The 20,742-nt window shown below is 42.3% G+C and overlaps 1 protein-coding gene across 3 annotated transcripts in view; it reads right to left on the minus strand.

Moving 5' to 3' along the window:
* Positions 1 to 348: 348 nt before the first annotated feature.
* The window catches only part of CDCP2 (CUB domain containing protein 2), a 34,699-nt gene continuing 14,305 nt past the window's right edge, over positions 349 to 20,742 (minus strand). The window contains exons 1-6 of one of the 3 annotated variants that reach the window (XM_081010671.1): positions 19,483 to 20,330; positions 17,120 to 17,467; positions 14,187 to 14,525; positions 11,816 to 12,169; positions 8,908 to 9,086; positions 349 to 3,783 (exon numbers count right to left, since the gene is read on the minus strand). In XM_081010671.1, the coding sequence (XP_080866797.1) occupies positions 3,466 to 3,783; positions 8,908 to 9,086; positions 11,816 to 12,169; positions 14,187 to 14,525; positions 17,120 to 17,467; positions 19,483 to 19,558 (1,614 nt within the window). In that variant the 5' untranslated portion in view covers positions 19,559 to 20,330 and the 3' untranslated portion in view covers positions 349 to 3,465. Of the gene's footprint in view, positions 3,784 to 8,907; positions 9,087 to 11,815; positions 12,170 to 14,186; positions 14,526 to 17,119; positions 17,468 to 19,477; positions 20,331 to 20,742 lie in introns of those variants that run through there. The other 2 variants (XM_081010672.1, XM_081010673.1) reach the window with 2 other exon arrangements.

A 20,742-nucleotide genomic window follows, 5' to 3' on the forward strand; every position in this document is an offset into this window, starting at 1 on the left:
AGGAATCCGAAAAGCAGCTTGTCATACCTGTGTCTGTCCGATTCATTGTCTAAGCTCCTGCAAGTCTCGATTTCTTTTCACTTTTGTTAGGTGGGGGACTTGTGTGTGTGCTCTCGTTGTGTTAGACGAGGCCTTCAGAATCTGCTAATAATACTGCCACTGAAAACACAAGGACTGTGACATTATTCTGAAACTATTGTGGAGAAGGCTCATCCTCTTTAGTGAAGATTCTGCATTCAAGGATAGTTCATTCTGCGGGGGGGGGGGGGGAATATTGCTACCCAAATAAATATCCTCCATCCTGGAGAGTCAGGACCATGTTTGGACACAAGGTTTATTTTGAGATGTTTTTACATCATAGTAGGATCACATATATGTAACTTTTGGAAATAAACTTTTGAGAATTTTGGGAAAGGACCCTGAAGTGGCTTTACAACTAAGAATATGGAATCAAGAAGTCAGCTACTGTATTCACAAAACTTAATATTCTTAGTGACTTAAAAGGAGTAAACAGAAGTTAAGAGTTCTGGTAAAGGCAAGTAGAGGACTATTGTTGTGTCTGATGTGGCTTTCTTGGTGCAGCCAGATTAAAGGACAATGAATTATATTGAGGTGTCCCATGCTTTTGATTCAGAAACAGCTATCGTTTCTCTACAGTTCATGTACTCTCATACAAATTCAGACAGCATTCAACTTATACTGTCCTGTCCCTGAGATTTTCTGTAGTACAGAATTTTCAAGGAGCAGAATGGGGGAACCTATCACTTGTAATTATGCCATAGCCAGTCCCCCACTGTTAGTACAATGGTTATTGGTTTCCCTTGCTAGGTTTAAGAAGCTATGAGCAGCATCAAGAGACTGAAGGTGGCAAAGCACTGTATGTGCAACATTTCAGAAATAAAGCGCTTGAAGGCTTGCCATAGCTGTCTCTCTTGGTCATTTAAAAGTGAAACCGACTTGCTCAAATAGGCACTCTGTGGAAATCATTTAAGTAGAACTTCATGAATTTATCATGAAATATCATGTGCTAAGAAGTGGTTATTTAAATATCTGAGCATCGCATGTAATCAGAGAATTGTGAACTCATGAACTATCAGACCTTTTGAAGCTTAAAACAAAAAATATGTTTGTTAACATTGCCCAAGCAAGGCAAAATTACTACCAGGACAAAAATATTAAGAAAACTTAACTTCTGTCTACTCCTGTTTTACATGTACGTATGCTAAAATCCCATAAGGGGACCTACACACTTGATCAGCACTTATTTCTTTCACCAGGGTATAGGATTCCAGGGCTGGATCCACACTGACCTTTTAACCGTTATTGGAACGGTATTAGATAGATCGTTCTAAAGCGTCACAGGGCATACTGGTAAATTAAAAATGTTCCTTACCTTGTTTTTATCCGTCAAAACGCACTTTCCCTACTGCTGGTTCCTGGTTGCTTTGCAGCGTCCTCTGGTGTCAAATTTTAATAACACATGATGAACATTACAAGCAAAATGTAACGTGTCCATCTACATTATGAAAATCATTCCTTAACGTTATAAACCACGAGTGTAGTTCTGCCCCAGGTGATTTGTACTCATAAACTTGTTACTTTAAAAACCAGCTGTTGGATTTGTCCCAGGAATATTTAAATTTGCTTTATGGTTTTAAATGGAAGACCAGCTAGATTGTTAGAAAAAAAACATTTTTCAAAAAACAAAGCTAGATTTTTTATTAAGAAAGGGAAGAATTGATGTGCATCTTTTTTCTTTAAGAAGAGAGATGGAATACTGGCTCTGGATTATTTCAGGACTCTAAAAGTTTTTCATCATGTCAGAGGCTGACTTCTTAAGTCTAAAGGGCAATATGTAGTATGAACAAACTGTGGGTTCTTCACCATATGAACACACCAACCCTCTGCTTCTAATGGGTACAAAAGCATCTGGCTTAGAGGTTATCAAGATGCTAAGGAACTATAATACTTCTGCTGCAATGTCTCTTACAGGCTCCTGTGATTTTTCCACTATTCCATAAGCAGTGTGATATCTTCTCAAAGGAGACAAGAGTACACACTCAAGATCTCTTAATGTGGATTAGTTACTTGTTAATGTTCTTTAATCACTAGTTTCTTCACACAAGCAGGAGGGTTAAAGAGCAGTTCAAGTGTCACACCACTCTTTAAAGCAACATTAAGATTCTCCATCTTCTTAAGCTTTTCTCCACAAGGAAAGGTGCTCCGTCTCTCCTAATCATTTTAGTTTCTCCATTTTGTATCTTTTCTACCTCTACCATACCCTTTTAGAGATGGGGTGAGAGAACTGAACAGAGAATTTTAAACAGGGACACGCCATAGGGCAGTTTATGTGAAGGCATACACATTACTTGCTGTTTGATTTTCATATCCTATTCCTAATATTGAGATTGCCTTTTTCAGTGTTAAAGTATACCTCTTCACACCCATCTCTTCTGCATACTGCTTCAAAGTTATTGATGTGTATGATGACAGGAGTGCACAGAAGTACTTGTGCATAAGCAGTACTATTTTTTTGAAGTCCCCAGAAACCCACAATTATTCTAAGAGAGGTGATCACATATACATACAAAATTTCTCAGCCTCATATAATCAACATGCTTAAGTCTAATTAATGCACGAAGGTGTTAAAACCACAGTGCAACCCGACATGCCAGGCTTAGCTAGGTCACACCCCCTCACCTCGGGAGAAAGGTAATCAAACCTATTGTTCTCTCCCAACCTGCCTGAGAAGCTCAACGTGTGAGGTCTGAACTGGTTGCTCCAAGCGCAGACTGCATGGCTCTAACAAGCCATTCTTGTGTTCCTGTACCAATAATTTAGGAACTTTCATCACTGTAATTAAGTCAAGTTTTACTGCCTATGTTTTCCGAATGATGTATGGAAAAGCGCATGAACCTGACATGTTTGTAAGTAAACCCATTTTTAATGTACCAAATGTGTGATCTTTTTCTATGCTGAGGGAAAAGGGACCATTTTGGAACTCCCAAGGGTGTATTTTAAATATCTAACAGCCTTTCCCCCCCCCCACACTTTGCTGCATGTTTTGTGATTATAAATCTCTGCTGGTGTTCTCTCACCAAAAAATACTTGCCCCAAACTTCGATCTTGGCATCCAGGAATTCTCCTTTTATACCTATAATTTCCCCTTGACACCGGCGAAGATTAGTACTGGGGAAATGAGGGGCAAATCTACATTAAATGAAAGCGAGTATTAAGAAGGTATGCTGGCGCAGATACACTCTAAGCATGTGATTTTGAGCACAAGCTCAGGAGTCCTGTTCAGATCTAAACTGGCAGGGGACAAGGCTAGCCTGATGTGGTGAGTTGCCACTATAAGTGAGCATTTTAACCCAGCTCCAGAACAAGCTGCCTTTCATGTGAGTCTCATTGAGTAGCTGACATGGAAGGAGTGCCAAGAGGATAGGTTCCCGAAAGGCTGCATCCCTATAGCAAGACTAACCCGACAATAGCAATGATCATGAGAACCCCAGCAAGAATACAGATGCTGATGAAGACAATGTCACTGGTGTCCTGGCCCTTGCTCTCGTAGACTTCTGCTGCCTCCATATCCTGCTGTTGGGACTCCACCAGGTTCTCTGCATACTGGTTCAGTCTGTAGGGATCAGAGCCAGAGATAAGATTCACAGAGGCCTCTTTCCTTTTGGGTTCGCACTGCACTTCATATTGGTGAATGTCCTCCTGATTTCCATCTGAAAAGTCAATATACAGGATGCTGACAATCACAGACGTGTTGTTTCTTTTCTATAAAAGAAGAAACACAAGCAAAAGAAAAGTGTTTTATTTTAACACCGTGCAGCCAGTGAACACCTTCCTTTTCTACATTAGTAATAAATCTTCTAAAGAAGTAAGGCTGCCTAAGGTTTACTTTGTGAGGTACTAATTTATTTTTAATCCGGTAGGGACTTTACCTACCAGAGAAGAAGGGCAGATCAAGTCGATGGATTATGCCAAAATGGCTAAAATGACCGGAAGAATCAGAAATCAGGAAGACCAAAATTTTAATAAGGAATGGGGGGGGGGGGGAATTATAACCTTAAAAACCATTGTAAACAGTTAAAATTGTTAGTAGGTTTGGGATATCACTTGTAGCTTAATGGTGAGTTTTGGACACAGTGGAGATGTAAAAGATTTGGATTATCATAAAAGATGCAGGAGGAAATGATTAACAATAAGACCCACAAAGGGGAGGAGGGAAGTCCAGGAGATTCCTTGCAATATTGTTTTTATGTTGTATGTTTGATATGTGACAGTAAAAGTTTAATCTGAAAAACCAAATAAATAAATTTATATATATCTAAATAATTTTATTGTTAATCCTCTTTGTTTTCTAGCTAGAACAAGATGCATAATGCCATGCAAGGCAACAGAATCCAGGTGGGCCTGACCAACTCCACAACAACCAAGCTGAACACAGCTCTCAAGCAACATATTGTGGTTGCCATATGCTCAATATCTTTTTGGGTTTCTGCAGTGCCAGGCAAAATCAGATGCTTATTGAGAGGCCCCTGTTGGGCCACCACCCCTGGACAGTTAACTGTGCTCAGCTTTGTGGATCACAGCATTATGCAGGGCTATACAGAGAAAAGATAGGTGGCAACATAACTTGGTAGGTTTACAGGTAAAGTTTTAGGTCAGGAAGACACAGTATATTTACACAGCGAGATAATTAGCTGGATTACAGTTTGTACTAGTGTCAAACTGGAGCAAGCTTTGAATAGAGCAGAGGGAAATTATGTGCATTTTGTCTTTGACATTCAGCACGTGTACTGATTTTTATATTTCCGTGATGGAATCTTTGGTACCACTATCTGACTTGCATATGCTATGGATGCAGAGCAGACAGGAAGAAAATCAATATGATTTGCCTGATTATGAGCTACTCACAGCTGGTGAATAATCCTTTTTTTATTCTACTGGTAGTCCATACCCTTCCTTCCAGCCACAGTACATCAGTCAATCAATGTAGGCCTTTATCAGAAGAAGCTGCATTAAAACGCTTGTAGAGCTTCCCCTTTCAAAGAGGGAAGAGTGCACAAAGGAAGCAGACGGATCTGCTGCCAGAAAAAAAGTCCTTCTCAAACTCCATGAAACTAGAGAAAGCAAAATTGGATTACTCATTGGATTATCATCCCATCGTGCCGCTGGACATCTGACCTGCTGTGGCATCATTGCCAAAAATAAAGCAACAAATGCACATGGTTATTAGACCCTTGTTCTGGACGTATTTTTTAAAAGTGGTTTATTTCATACTGTGGCCTCATTTAGCCCCATAAAGCCTCATTTATGGTGACTTGTCATAGGCAGATGCCTTGTTTGGACTCAAACCAATAGTCCACCAGGTTCAGTATTGTCTATGCTGACTGCCAGTAATTCACCAGGGTCTGAGGCAGGGAATCTTTCCCAGACCTACTTAGAGATGCTGAGGATGGAACTTGAAAACTGTTGTATGTACAGCAGATATGCTCTGCCACTGAGCTACGGCTCCTTCCCATCACCTTAAGATTGCCTCGTATCGCTTGTTCTCTGTCACAGCAGAGAAGTCATGCCCACAGTCCAGGAAAGGCACCTTAACAGCCCCCACCTCCAACTTATTGCCACCTTGACTGTTTTAGCCCCTGGGTGTTTTCTGCCTATGTGAGTGACTGCCTTGTGATTGGCGGGACATAGCCACCTGTCAATCAAGACCCACCTGGGCCAGAAACTCTTTAAAAGATGACTGTTGCCAAATAGGTCCCTCAGCCGACCATCTATCTGAGGAGGCCAGGAGCATGTTTATAAGTAGCTGCAATAAGAGAAATAGACTTGAAATGTTTTCTTTTTGATGTACCATTCTGCTTTTACCTTGTCTTTTTATTCTAAATAAACTTAATAAAATTGGCTGGTGGGGACTTGGTTGCATTTCTGCTGGACTCAAAGGGGTATTTCCCGCCCTCACAGGGCTGTACACATTGGATCTGACAGAGAAAAGTAAAGTCTCTGGGGTTCAGGGAAGAGCTGGGAAGGCTTGATGATCTCTCATTTCGCCTCATAAATATGCCCCTTGGATCCACAGAAATCACTCTCATCTGGAGGCAGAGGGACCAGAGAACCTCAGGCCTGGTATGACTGACCTACCTAGACTGGCAGGTGAGGAATGAATGAAGCAAAAGGCCTCTCCTCTCTTCTTTTACACACACCTCATGGAATCACAAAATGGTACAATAAAGGGAAACAAGCTGAACTTATGACTACCAGTTCTTTGATCATGACAAGTCAAAACTATGTCATGAGGAAGCTTGGCTTAGCTCCCACGGTTATGAAAATATGTTGAAAATAAATACATGAAAATATTATGAATAATTTACAAGTTATCTAGTATTCCCCAGCAGCGCATAGCCTCATTTCAATGTCGTTTGGATGCTCAGCACCTTTGACTGCCAAGCCATTGACCGAGGAATGAGCACCCCTCGTTTCCTCTTTCTTTCTCTGCTCACTGGGTGGCCATAGACAAGTTATTTAATCTAGGGTCTTTAACGTGAGCCTTGCCACCTGCACACCAACAGCTTCACAGATGACAGGGACGTAAAATGAAATTTCCCAGGACTCAGACAATAACTGCACCCCAAAGCAATGGTTACTTTCAAAAATGTATCACCTATAACTTATAAAAATATAGTGCTGGTGCTACTATCAGTAGCCAGATAGCCCTATACTGGAAATCATTCAATATTCCTATGAGAGAGGTATGTTTTCCTAATGTATGGAACACAGCTTTATCTGAATATCTGGTCAGACTTAGACATGTAGTTTGGGGTGAAGCCAAATCAGACAGTTCTGAAGTGGATCCGTCTCCATTTTTTAAATTACAGTATATAAATATGGAGAGTCATATAAGTACTCCTCCCATCACTCCTCGTTGTGGTTGGACTATATAAGGTAAAGGGTAAAGGGACCCCCGAGTGTTAGGTCCAGTTGCGGACGACTCTGGGGTTGTGGTGCTCATCTCGCTCTATAGGCCGAGGGAGCTGGTGTTTGTCCGCAGACAGCTTCTGGGTCATGTGGCCAGCATGACTAAGCCACCTCTGGTGAAACCAGAGCAGCACATGGAAACGCCGTTCACCTTCCCACCAGAGCGGTACTTATTTATCTGTTTGCACTTTGACGTGCTTTTTAACTGCTAGGTTGGCAGGAACTAGGACAGAGTAACGGGAGCCCACCCCATTGCGGGGATTCAAACTGCTGACCTTCTGATCGGCAAGCCCTAGGCTCTGTGGTTTAGACCACAGTGCCACTACATAGACTCATCTTAAAATCTTGGCTATATGGTACTGCAACTCTGTAATTTTTTTTTATATACAAAATATACTCAGCGTATGGTTCTGTTATGGTTTGTATGATTATGTGTCAGTTTGTACGTACGTTTATGATAAATCAATAAAAATGATACTAAATTATATTAAAACAAAATGTGGGACTTAGGAGCAGTTTTTCGGTGGTTTTAAAAACAACAACCCCAAAGCAGCACAGTGGTAATTGAAGGTGTTATTGGTGCTGTGGTGTTTTAAACTTTTCCTTGCATGCCACAATCCTATTTGAAGTACACTCACTCTTGTTAGCTGCTGAGAGGAAATTTCCTCCCAATGCTTAAAATGAGATCTTTTTCTAAGGTCTGCAGAAGGGTGGAAGGAGTTAAATTCTCCCTGCTTTGATCCTGATATTTAACACCCCCTAGCAGAGGCTTCTATTTGCATTTTTAAAAGAAAAGTGCCCAACAAATGTGTGAAACCCCACCTTAAATGTTACTCTGGTTTAGCTCTTAGTTTTTCTTTGTGCAACCTGAGGATAATTTAACACATGCTGAACATCTGGAAGGATTTTGCTTAGTAAAAAAACCCCCAGATCTGAGTTCCCCATTCACAGTGGTCGGTATGCTTTCTGATTATCATGAAACCTTCTTCCAGAAAAATCATTAGACCAGGCTAATCAGCCAGAGTGTTGGAAAACCTTCTTAGAACAAAAACTGAGTCATGATGAGCTTTCTGCCTATGCTTGGGTGCCACATGAGGTACAGTTCAAACAAAACACCACATTTACACCACAAACTTTTATCCAGGCATCACTTCACAGGCCGCTTACTTCAGAGTATAATGGAGGATACTTTTATCTTAGACAGATGCTTCTCAGCCTGACCTACCTCATAGGGTTGTGGTGAGGATAAAAAAGGGGGAAAGGGGAGAACCAACAACAAACGTTAGAATGTGCTTTACCCCAAATAGTTCTTTCCATTCCTTCAAATACACACCCATAGATGTAACATTTCCCCTGTGTGTTTGTGTGTAACATCTCAGAGGTGGTGTGGAGAAATGTCAGAGTATGTGTGTGCGAGAGAGACAGAAACAGAGAGAAGGTGGGGTGAGAGACCCAGGATGGGAGACTCCCATGGGATCCCCCATGTACACTTCCTTGAGTTCCATGGTGGAAGAAAGGTGGCATATCAAATGTACAAGATAAATAATAACTGCATCTGCATTGCCTCATCTTCACTCCTCCAATAGTAATTCTTCTTCTTCTCCTCTTATCCATTCAATGACACAACTGTGTGTTGGCCTTGTAGTTCCCTGTTATTTATGTTGAACAAGCAAAGGAAGCAGCCAGCAGTAAGGGACAGCAAGTAATCCACACAGGAGAACTTCACTAATTCGGCTACGGAAACAAATCCAGGAGCAGATGCTCTGAGGATTGGTCCAGAGGCAACAAATGATAATAATTGTGCCTTCTGCTGATGCAGAATACAAGACCCAGGCAGCCAACACATTTTACTTGGACATGGCCTTAATTTATACAGGCCTAACTTTTTTTTTTTAAAAAAAAACACCGATCACTTACCTGCGGTTCTGTACCACAGGTTTCAAACCTTGCATGTATCCTAAAATTCAAGCCGACCACTTGTGCAGGACAGGACGGGATTCCTAAATATATCTTATTCCTCTCCAGCTGAGCCAGTGACTGTGTGGGAATCTGGATCTGAAACTCTGTCCGTGTGCAGCTGACATTCATGAGGACAACTGCGAGAGGGGAAACAAAAGGAAGAACCTTCCCTGAAATCACCGGAGGTTAATAACAAATAGCTGGCAGCATTCCCACAGATGAATCACACTGTCTTAGCCAGATATGTCAGTGGACCTGATACAGCGCTGTCTAAAGGGAAGTCTATGTCCTGTGTTCTAAAGTCCTATATGGGCATATATGCATTGCCTGACCAGATATTTGGCTGCAGGCTTCCAGCGCCGGGTCCCAAACCACCTCATGGAAGGTAGGTCAGTAATTGATAATTTTGTCCGTGATAGCACCAGGGATGCCCCCCCCTTCGTTTGCCCCTGCCAGGGCTTAACAGAAAGCAGAGCCTCAAAGAGCTACCCGGCTAATGTTTGTTAGTGATCCAACCTGAGTATGAAGTTGCACTTTACCAAGTGAATCAGGGAATAAGACATAACCAGTGGTAAAGGCCACAGGCTCAAAATTTTAAGTGAACTGAAACATTTGCTTTAGTGGTACACAGTATTTCATACAGAAAATAATATTATCTTCGAGCAGAAAATAATAGTATGAGCTAAAGCACAGATTTGAAACTAGATAATAATTGACACCACCACACTGATCGTAGATGTGACTCTGGGCAGCATAGAGTTTAGTGTTTGGGAAGGTTCATCACACCTTTTCACTCCTGAGTTCATTTTTTCAAAGCTCACTGAGAAATCCTCAAATACATTCGGTTGGTAATTTAAAACCCTACTTCCAGCTTAACAACAGCAATGTGAAATAGAAGGCGCATCTCTTAACTGCTGCTCATTTCCTACTATCCACCACAGGAGATTGACACCACTGGCTCTGACCTGGGACAAAGAAACCAATTCCTGCTGTGCAGTTCAGCAAACACATACAAGGCTGGTCATTGGTACTATGCAGGAAGGAATGTCCCATGCAGAAATAAGATAGAAATCATCCCTCACACATTCCTGAGACACTATTAGTCAATAGCAAGATTGCTGTTTGCTGCCCAGCTTTAGGTGTGTGTGTGTGTGTGTGTGTGTGTGTGTGTCTGGAGTGAAAGTGCGAGTGATGCTTATTATGTCTGATTAGGCGTCATAGATCTTATCCTGCTAGATTTCAGCAAGAGTTAGGCTCCAGGCAATAAGATTCTGGGACCCAATGGAGCTTGTTGTCAGCCCATGTGAGCTAGAAGCAGGTGTCCTGTCCAAAACAAGCAGAAGTCAAGGTCCAAAGCAGAAGCATACATTTAGTCAAACCCAAGATCCAAGAGAAAAATCAGAGAAAGGGAGCAGGGGCTTAGGCTCACTTCTGAGGGAAGCCATTCAGACTGCCAAAGACAAGCAAGCTCTGAGGCAAAACCTTTATAGGACATGGCATCCTGGGATTGGTCGTTGGGGGGTCAGCTGACTGGGTGCTGAACAGGCTGGTATTACTGTCTAGATGGCACATCAGAACCCAGTGTGGTGGGCTTATGCTACTGGTGACACAGGATATGAAGCCCCTGATCATGACAGTTGGGAGTTATTGTCCGAGATCCTGCGCCCTCCCTTTCAGCACCGTACACATCCATTTAAGATCTATGCATCCCCAATTATTTTTGCAGCTTGTACTGCGCTGTTGTGTTGTGGCAGCAGCATGGGCGCAGTCGCAGGTGAGGGTACAGTTGCAGTGACGGGGCTGGCAGCAGCACAGGCATGACACCCAGAGCAGGGAGAGGGCGGGATCGGGACCCGGATTTGCGGAGGGATGTGTCATGGGGGCAGGGGCATTGTCAGCCATTTTGCTTACAGCAGCAAAATGTATCGGGTTGGCCCTTACGACATTGTCCATGTCTGGAAGCACCTGAAGTCATTTGAGAAGGTGAAGTGTTGGTCTAATAAACATACATACATACAGGTGTTTATCTTTGTCCTTGCAGCCAACCTCTTTATCCTGTATATTTTAGCTGGTACCAAGAGTCAAGGGAGCTCTGGTCTGATCTAGTACCTCAGTTCTTCTAAAGCTTCTCTCATTTTGTTTATTATGACTGTATGAACCCACAGTGAAGAAGTGTGCACTTTGCAGCACTAAAATGAACAGAACCAAACAACTGAGAATATTCAAAATAAAATGTCCAACCCATTCTGCCAAGGATTGGACCAGGTGTTGACCAATACCAGCCCACCAGATTTCAGCCTACACAATATAAACCAATATGACACAAGACAGAGCAAGTATACTGCAGAAAATCCGTCTTGGATGACTTCACTCTAGATGACTTAAACAAGACTTCCAATTTTAGCTGTTATGCAGCTGGCCTCTTGCAAAGCTCATCACAGAAATATAACCTGTGATAAGTAAATATTAGAGTAAAGAAATAGCAAAGCACGGGTTGAAAAATTGCCCATATTTCTCCTGAAACGAAGTATGAACTACCAAATACTTTCTGACCATGTGTATTTAATAATGACACAGTTTGGGAAACTGCACGCAAAACAGAAAACCACTGATTGCATAGCTTTCCCTCAAAATTTTATATAATTTGTATGCCACTGCATTAATAATTTTGGTATTTTCTCCCAACACACAAACGCAAGTACTTTCTGACAACTTATCATTTGTGTGTCATGCTCATTTTCAACAATGATTATTATCTTCAGGCTTGTTCCGGATTCTCTTGTTCATAAACTCCCCCCCCCCCCCGCGCGCAAATATTCCACACAACAGAAAATCTGGGTGAAAGAGATCAGACGGTAGGCCATACCTCCGATGTATGCAACAGAGAAACCTCGGTTGGCTGTGTTCCTGTCTGTGTGAAGGACCAATAGCAGCTTGTTTCTACTGGATATAATAGGAGACAGCATTTCTCTCCCACACCACTTCCCCAGCAGAGACGCCTTCTCGGTGCCTCCATCAAACGCAGCCAGATGGTCATAATCACAGCCATCTGTCAGGCTGTTCCGCCCCTCCAGATCCAAGTCCAGGAAGAAGACTTTGATTCGATATCCTGGGGGCAGCTGGATGGCCCAGTGACACTTGATATTATTGGGGTAATAGTTGGGATACTGAGGACTGGAGAAATTTCCTTTGACGGCTGTGTACACCTCCTGACATGCACCTGGTTACAGAACAAAGAGAGTGTGATACAATTCAGACAGCCCAAAGAATGAACTTTAATTTCTTGTAGTGCTGTGTAAGACGTTCCTAAACACTTCTCTCTCTCCCACATCCCTCTCCTCAACCCAATGGGAAATGCAATTTCAACTTCTTAAACCCCCCCCCCGCTTGGCTGTAGGGTAGCCACTTGCTCATCACCCAAAAGAGGAAATGCATCATCAAAAGAAGAGGTTTGCATAAAATCTGCATATGCTGATGTGTATGTATAGATTAGGGATGGGGAGAAATTGGATTCAGTTCACATTTAAACAATACAAGAACCGAACTGTAGCCATCCTTCAAAATTCACACTTCTCCAAGTTTTGCAATGCAGTCCTACAAACAAGTAAGGAACACAGAAATGCATACGACCACCAGGATAAGGTGTCCATATAAATGTATGCATTAGTGAGTTTGATATATACCTACTGACATAGAATAACCTAACAGCATATTCCCTAGCCCATGTGTCCAATGGGAGACCTTTGTCCAAGCCCTATAGCAAAATCCCCTAGTCTGACGTAGAGCTGGCAAGCTCTTCTGGGAAAATGCACATTGTAAAGCTGTCCTAGGGCTAAAAAACTTCATAATACAAATAAGGATGGGGAAATCCCTGTACATAGAAAGGTAGTGCATCTGGGAGAACACCAAGGCACACCTTTTCTCGCTGACAGGCTAGCTTTTCTTAGAAATAAAGTTTTGTATGTTTGTGTTTAATGTGAGGCAGAAAACATACAACCCTCTCCTGTACGTTTTATAGCTCCTGCAGGTTGTGGCCTTTTTTAAATGTGTAGATTAGTTCTGTGCCTTAATTCTCACGCTCCTTTTGAATGTGGTGAAGTTGCCACAATGTGATTTTTACTAATCATTTTCTGTGGTTAACATTTCTTCTGAATATGCATCAGTGTGGTGAGATCTCAGATTTGCCACATCCTGGAGGCTGGTCAAACACCAAGGTTCTCCAGGATGTGGTAAATCTCAGATTTCATGATGTGGGATTGCATTCAGAAGAAATACTCAACAAGCAAACATATCTTCAAAATGAACATTAGAAACTGATATAATGTTGCCAAAGCTTAGCATAGGGTGGATCCTATTGATTAGGAACATATCATAAAAGGTTTAAGATTTGCAAAGGCTGAAATACTAACTTCAGTTTTAAGCAATGCTAGTTTGTTAGCTTTACTGAGGTCAGGATCTATCTCTCAATTTATACAAAAGCTAAGTTTTTTTGAGGAATATCCCATTTTTCCCTAGGCTGCTTCCACACCAAGCATTTTCTGAGAAAAGCAGCACTTGTTCATTCTCCTCTTAAGATGCATCTGCATAAAAGTCAGGACCAAAGCATACTCTTCCCATATTTTCCCTGTTCAGCTACCATTTTTCTTCCAGAGCTCAGAAATTGACTATAAAACAAACGAACAGTGGGAAAGCTGCAGAATCTCCCATGGTGCAAATGGCCTATCACACAGCTGTTCAGTCGGTTTTGGAGCCAGTTATGGCCTGCTTGCATTTCTCTAGCCATTTCCTTCTCTATGGTCTGTCTTTCCTCTCTAGAAATCAACTCTGCAACTTTAACATTTCTCTTTCTGAAGAGCATTGTCACTATACTGTATCCATATTTTTTTCTCCCCCTCTTTGCATTGTAGTGGCGCTGGAGTGAGGGAAGAGGAAGCATTTAGCCCTTTTGCCCATACCAGGATCCCAATGATAATCACATCCTGAAACATTTGGGGCCGAATTAAGTGAGGCTTCCCTCTTGGTCACCCAATGTTATTTGGATTCCAGAAGTTTAGAAGCAGAGTTGGCATTCCACTTCCAGCTTAAAGTAGAACCAGCAATATTTAGGTGCTGCTAAAATTTCCATGTCTGGAAGGACCCCAGGATGACTTCCTGTGCTAACAGAGACTCCACAAAACTTGCCATGCCTCTGCTCACTTGATATTGGCATAAGGTAAAGGTAGAATTGTCTTCCATACCTGAAAAGAAATATGCTTTGAAGCCTCTGCCTGCAATGTTAAAGTCTGATTTGAACACAACCAGCAGTTCTTGTGCAGAAGAGATGTCCGGAGGCTTCACATGCCCACAAAAATGACCAAGGAGTGTATCCCCCATAGTTGGCCCATCAAAGATGGCCACATAATCAAAATTGCACTGCTCACTGTTTTCCATCTGGAAGTCCACAAAAATCAGTTTGATGACAGAATTTGAAGTTGCCTGGATGACCCAATGGCATTCCGCATTGTTGGGGTAATTCTCTGGGTAATCAGGGCTTGTTATTGATCCCGAGAGGCCGGTGAGCACCCCCCCACAAACATCTGGAAGCAAGAAAGCATAACATATTAAAATGAGAGAGAGGTTACAATTCAAGTTGCTTTTACATCACATGACTTTCCTGAAAGCATCTTAGGAAGTGTAGTTTACCTCTCACAGAGGTAAAATTCCCAGCACTCTTAACCGATGAAAGTTCCCGGGATTCCTTGGGGAAAGTCATGTGCTTTAAGTGCGTTTTAAATACCGTATATGGTGTGTATGCAACCAACACTTTCCAGTGCATTTTCCCTCACTTTCCTTACAGAAAAAATTCTGATCTTTAGGGGAAGCGGGTTTGTTGTGCAAGACTCCCCCCAATCAACTGTAATTGTCCAACCTGAATCTGCCCTTTTGCCTCCAAAAGTGACAGTCTGGAAGCCCCCATTGAGCTAGTAGAGAAGACTAAATCCAATGCATATGTGTGTATGTAGGAATTGAAGAATGGAATGAAATGAATGAGAAGAGTGAGATGAAAAAGAATCAGCATGCACGGGGTGTAGGGGCTTTCTTTTCCACCATGTTTGTAGGCACAGGTCTCAAACTGCTGCTTCTTCTGACTTGGTGTTAAAGAGCAGGATTTGGTGGGGAAAGCACTGGAGCAAAAAACCAAGCGCTTAGTCACAGCGCTTTGAAGTGCAGACTTGTACCTAAAATGCATGGGACAAGATGTAAGTGTGGGTGGTCCCTTGGTTTTCTCAGTTCAAATAAGTTTCCAGGTTGTGGGAGGCCTAGAAGATCTCTCACATATAAAGGAGGAGGCCTCATGACTTCATGAAGTTTGAGAAACATTGCTTTGAATGGTGGTCATTCGCCATCATTTTACAAAACAAAACACTATTAACAAAAGCCACAGGCACTTTGTGCTTGCTGACATAGGTTGCTGTTTTGAAACTGCTTACTCTGGGGTAGCCTTACTGAAACCAAGAGGGTTTTCTAAGTTGGAACTGGTTTACAAATCACAGCCTAAGTTCCCATTGTGAGGTCAATTTCTGCTTCCAATTACGCCAAGAAGCAATAAAACTGTAAAGAGAGAGCAGAATTAAATTTGCAAACCCTTTCCTGCCAGTACTGGCCCCTGAGACGGAAAGAATCCAATGTTACTACTCCTGAATCCTTCTGTGACTGTTCAGGAAAAACCCTTGAGAAGAAAATACATTTCTACTTGCAATCTCTGCACATTATTTTCTTGAAACCACCAGGAGTAAGCATAATAAATCTCAGTTGCTCCATGATGCCACTTTTATGGACCCATCCTGTAGCTTGATTACAGTTTAATATGAAAAGGGAAATGTAAGAGCTTTTAAAGGAAGTCTAAGCAAGGATTTCTAAATCTGTATCTAAAGATAATTGATAAGCAAAATTTAAACTAAATTTTAAACTGCCGTTCTTCAGTTAGCCTCACCTGCAGCTGGTAGTAACTGATTGGGGAAGTGTGGTATACCACTGCAGTGTAATATATTGGATTCTGTCTGCGGAGAACCACACTAAGTTTCCCCACTCAGCCCTGAAGCTGAATGACCTTGGTCTAGTCACTCCCTCTTATCCTAACCCACCACAGCTACAGACCAACTCAGTCACACCAAATCCAGACATGCAAGGTGCACTTTTAAGGTCTGCAAGGACAGTAGCCTGAGCTGGAGAAACTGGAGATACAGCCAGGTCGATGCACTGCTCTGTTGACTACACCAAGGTAGAAATCTAGGCTCCTAAATATGTATACCAGGCAGGCCTAGTCAACACAGAGACTTTGTAATGCCTGCCAGTCACAGGAACTGATGCTGCACACCTCTTTTCTTCTGCACCGGAATGAAACTTTGAGACCTGAGCATCTACAGACCTCAGACGTTCTCTGGGGTAGGTCCCAGAAAAGAACTTGTGTCCCTGGCAGCCACCACCTTCCCCCTGCAGCCTGTGCACTTTTATTTTTGCTCTTTGAGCTCAAGTACCCTCTCAGTATATTAGCCAGTTTCTTGCCTGGCTTCACTCTCTCACCACTCTACACGACGAGGCATGTTTTCTCCTCTATATCTGGCTCTTCATGCTTGCTGACTCTGTTTGTACAGTAAGGCACACGGTGTTTGTTCTTTATAGGCCTATTACACTTCCCAATCGTTGTTTGCTTGCTACTTCACTTTTGACTCCTCTTTTCTCCTCTGTTTTACCTGTTCTTTTCCTTCACTAGCTCTCGCGTTGTTTGTTTTGATTGCCTAAAGTGGTATTGACCCCCGCCTGTCTTTATAATCACAGATTTGCCTTGTGCCTTAATGAGTAGATTCAGCTCTATTGGCCGGCTTAGACATTGTACTTGCTGCTGAATTTTCCCTAGAGCTCCACTCCTGTAAAGGCTTATTCCTCCTAAGAGGCTCTGAATCTGTAAGGTGGTGCTGTGTCCCCTGATGTACAACACAGCATGACATATACATGGTCTGGCCTAATGTTGACTGACATTTCTTTTCTGTAAATACGTTTTAATATAATGTTGATTTTTTTTTTTGTATATCACCTTGTGAAGGCTGCAAGAAAGACGTCATAGAAATAGTTCAAATAAATAAACAATTCTCTCTTTCGTAGAGAAGCTGCAACTGAATCCCATTCTAACCTTTTTGGTAAACTGCAGAGAATCCTTGGCTGGCCACATGGTTATCCGAGTGGAATATTACAGTCATGATGTTCCAAGATGAGGTAAATGGTGGAGGAAAACTTGTGCCACAGAATTTTCCTAGGAGATTGCCTTGGTCTTCCGAGATCCCGTTGTAAATCATGAGGTAGTCAAATTCACAGTTGTCATGGTATTCCAGGTCAAAGTGATGAAAGGTGAGAAGAACAGAGGACCCTTCTGTTACCACTATGAGCCACATGCAATCTGTATCGTACGGGTAGAGTCCAGGGAAATTCGGGCTTGAGACGTTGCCATGTGGCGCTGAGAGGACACCACCACATTTGATGCCTACAGAAAACATAAACATTTGAAGGTCAACTTTGACTAAGCAGCCACTGTAGCCTACTGTATCTATAAGCAACAACTTGAAGAAATATATAGCGGTGTAAGTCCCCACCCCAAAAACTCCAAAATTTATTTCTGAATGTGGCTTTGTCTTCTGCACAATGCCATTCTCACTAATGCCTTTCTCCTGCTTACCCAAGGAGCATTCATTTGATCATCTTTGCTTGTTGAAGTCAATTAAGACATATTGAACCAATCTTGTGAACAGTTTGATGTGTGTCCAGATAGTGAGTGACTCAACACACTGCAATGTAGTATTATTGCCTATTTTGCTAATATTAGTTGGTTATTTTACATGCTTTACATGAACTGTAATCCACTCAGGAATTTCTGGGACTAGGCAGACTCAAATAAAATCTAAATAACTGCCATAGGCAAAGAAGAAATCCTCTGTCCTTCCTAACCTTTTACAATCAGTGTGTAATGCATTGCTATCAGACACTATAATGGACCACAGGGCAAGATATACAGCTAGTAGATAGATAACATAAGCCAGCATCATATACATTCCTTTACTACGTAAAGTTTAAAGGTAAAGGTACCCCTGACTGTTAGGTCCAGTCGTGGACAACTCTGGGGTTGTGGCGCTCATCTCGCTCTATAGGCCGAGGGAGCTGGGGTTTGTCCGCAGACAGCTTCCAGGTCATGTGGTCAGCATGACTAAGGAGCTTCTGGCACACAGTGCACAGAAACTCTGGTTACCTTCCTGCCGGAGCAGTACCTATTTATCTACTTGCACTTTGATGTGCTTTCGAACTGCGAGGTGGGCAGGAGCAGGGACCGAACAACGGGAGCTCACCCCGTCATGGGGATTCGAACCGCCGACCTTCTGATCGGCAAGCCCAAGCGGCTCTGTGGTTTAGACCACAATTATACGCAGTGTATAACATTTCATTCCTGCATAAATCTAAGAGAATGAATAATTGCATATTATCTTGCACTGGAATATCCAGTATATCTAGCAAGGTTCTGTTGCCCAGCTCATTTTGGAGGAAAACTGGGCGTGTGGTGAAGATCATAGCTGCAGAGAGCTATGGAGTTGAATGGAATAAAACAAAAACTTTGGTTAAGATTGGGGGAAGCATACCTAAACTGGCAATAGCATTGTTTTAAAATCTGAAATTAAGTGGTAAGGAGGAGGAAGGCCCACTTCAAAATGGAGTATCTTCTTCTCAAATGCAGCTGCAGGTCCATAGAATTTAGAAATAGAATCCATTGGAAAGCATTAGTCACTCTTTCTTTCTTCACACAATTTCAGCTTCTCACTAAAAACTTTAACTCTGCTCAACTGGGCCTGCTAGTTGCCCTAAACTTGTTAATATGCCTACAGTGATAATTGAAAAGAAAGAATGAAAAATACTGTTCTAGCACACCGCTATAAACATGGTTCTAAGCACACAAAAACATCTCCATATCTACAGCTCTATTGAAATCAACAAATCTTTGCTCTCTGTTCTTCTCAAAGCACATACACTGCTGCAGCAGACCCATTCTTCTCAGTAGGGGTGCTGGGTGACTAGAAGCTTCCACCCTGTCAACCTGATCCAGAAAATACTTGTGGATGCAAGAGTTCAGAGATGTATACAGTTCTATGTTAATTCCAGTGGAGGAAGCTTGACCCCACACTTCCTTTGCCCACTTGGACCCGCTCCATCCATTACATGAGTTATGGGCATCCTACGTACAAGAGATCCATGTATGCATCTGATTGAGGCATGGATACAAGGAAGCCCTAGCTTAAAAAATATATGCAGTGTATACAGGGAGCAGATTACTGAAAGATTTGTAAAAGAAGCACCATCAGTACACAGCACATTGCAAGTGCACCATGACAACTGATGTTCTAGAGTTAGCACCCTACATGATCATGGGAAGCAAAGCAAAGGCAGTCCATTTAAAAAAGAAGCACGATTTTGCAAATGGGCCCAAAACACAGCCCCCAAAATGCCTTACTTTACCTTTCTTGGCGTTTATCCCATTCGCTGTGCACAAGAAAGTTATTGTCACAAGGTGTTGGAGAAGCATCTGCTGCATCCTTTGACACAGCTATGAAGAGACAAATGGACCCAGTGCCAGAAAACAGCAGAAGTATACTCAATGCAGCCTATCTGAGAGGGAAAAAATAGCTGGAGGCCTGTCGAATTAATAATGGAATGAATAATTCATTGCTTGTTTGAATTAGTAACCTGATCTGTTCTTTGCTTCCTTCACTCGGTTTTAACGATCTGGATCAAATGTCCCTAGGATTTACACTGTACCAGGTACCTTGTCAATACACTATATTTGGAAGCGATGTTAATGGTTGGGATATGGTGCATAACTGCAGTAAGTCAGTGCTGACAATATGCCCTGAAGGGCTCGTGAAAATAATTTAGTTCACCACGCAAGATAGGGAACCAAATTAGGAATTTCAGATTTTACATGGAAATGTATCTGGGGAATTAGCTTGATTTTAAAATATGGGGCCTGCTGCACAAAGCCAGTAGTTGATAAAAGAAAGAGAAATATGGGACAGATTTTTAGATTTTGATGAGCTGAACCATACTAAAGGATCGAGGTGCTTTTTAGTTCCCTAATTACTGTTTGGATGGTGAACTGCATATCACAACCCTTTAAAGGGTCTCTTCAGACTGGTGGGCATGTTTGTTTTCGCAGATATATTCTGCAGCATCTCATTGACACAATAGCTGTGCATTAGTAGTGGGATCATCCACACATCATTCCACTTTGTTCATTGTTCTGTGATGCTTCTGCGGTGTTATTGCGTTATTGTCATGTTTGCAGGGGCAGGGGGAGAAGGATACTCGGTACTATAGTGCAACAAAAGCTAGTCAGTCTAACTTCTCTGTAGTGAGGGAGCTTCTGAGTCTGGGAGCAGCCACTGAGAAGGCCCTCTCTGGTGTCCCCACCAAGTGTGCCTGTGAGGATGGTGGGACTGAGAGAATAGCTTAACTTGAAGATCTCAAAACCCAAGCAAGGTCGCATTGGAGAATATGGTCTTTCAAATGACTTGGACCTAAGCTGTCTCAGGTGTCAAAGGGCAGGGTAAAGAGGTGTGTCTTCAGCATTATCCAAAAACTGCATTGTGTAGATGCCAGATGCACCTCATGAGGAAGAAATTCCACAACTTAGGGATTGCCACAGAGAATGCCCTCTCCCACATTGCCACCACCCCATACATCTAATAAGGCAGAAGGGGCTACCTAGAGGGCTCCCTC

The sequence above is a fragment of the Podarcis pityusensis genome (genome assembly GCF_964106645.2).
Source record: "Podarcis pityusensis genome assembly, chromosome: 6".
NCBI lineage: Eukaryota > Metazoa > Chordata > Lepidosauria > Squamata > Lacertidae > Podarcis > Podarcis pityusensis.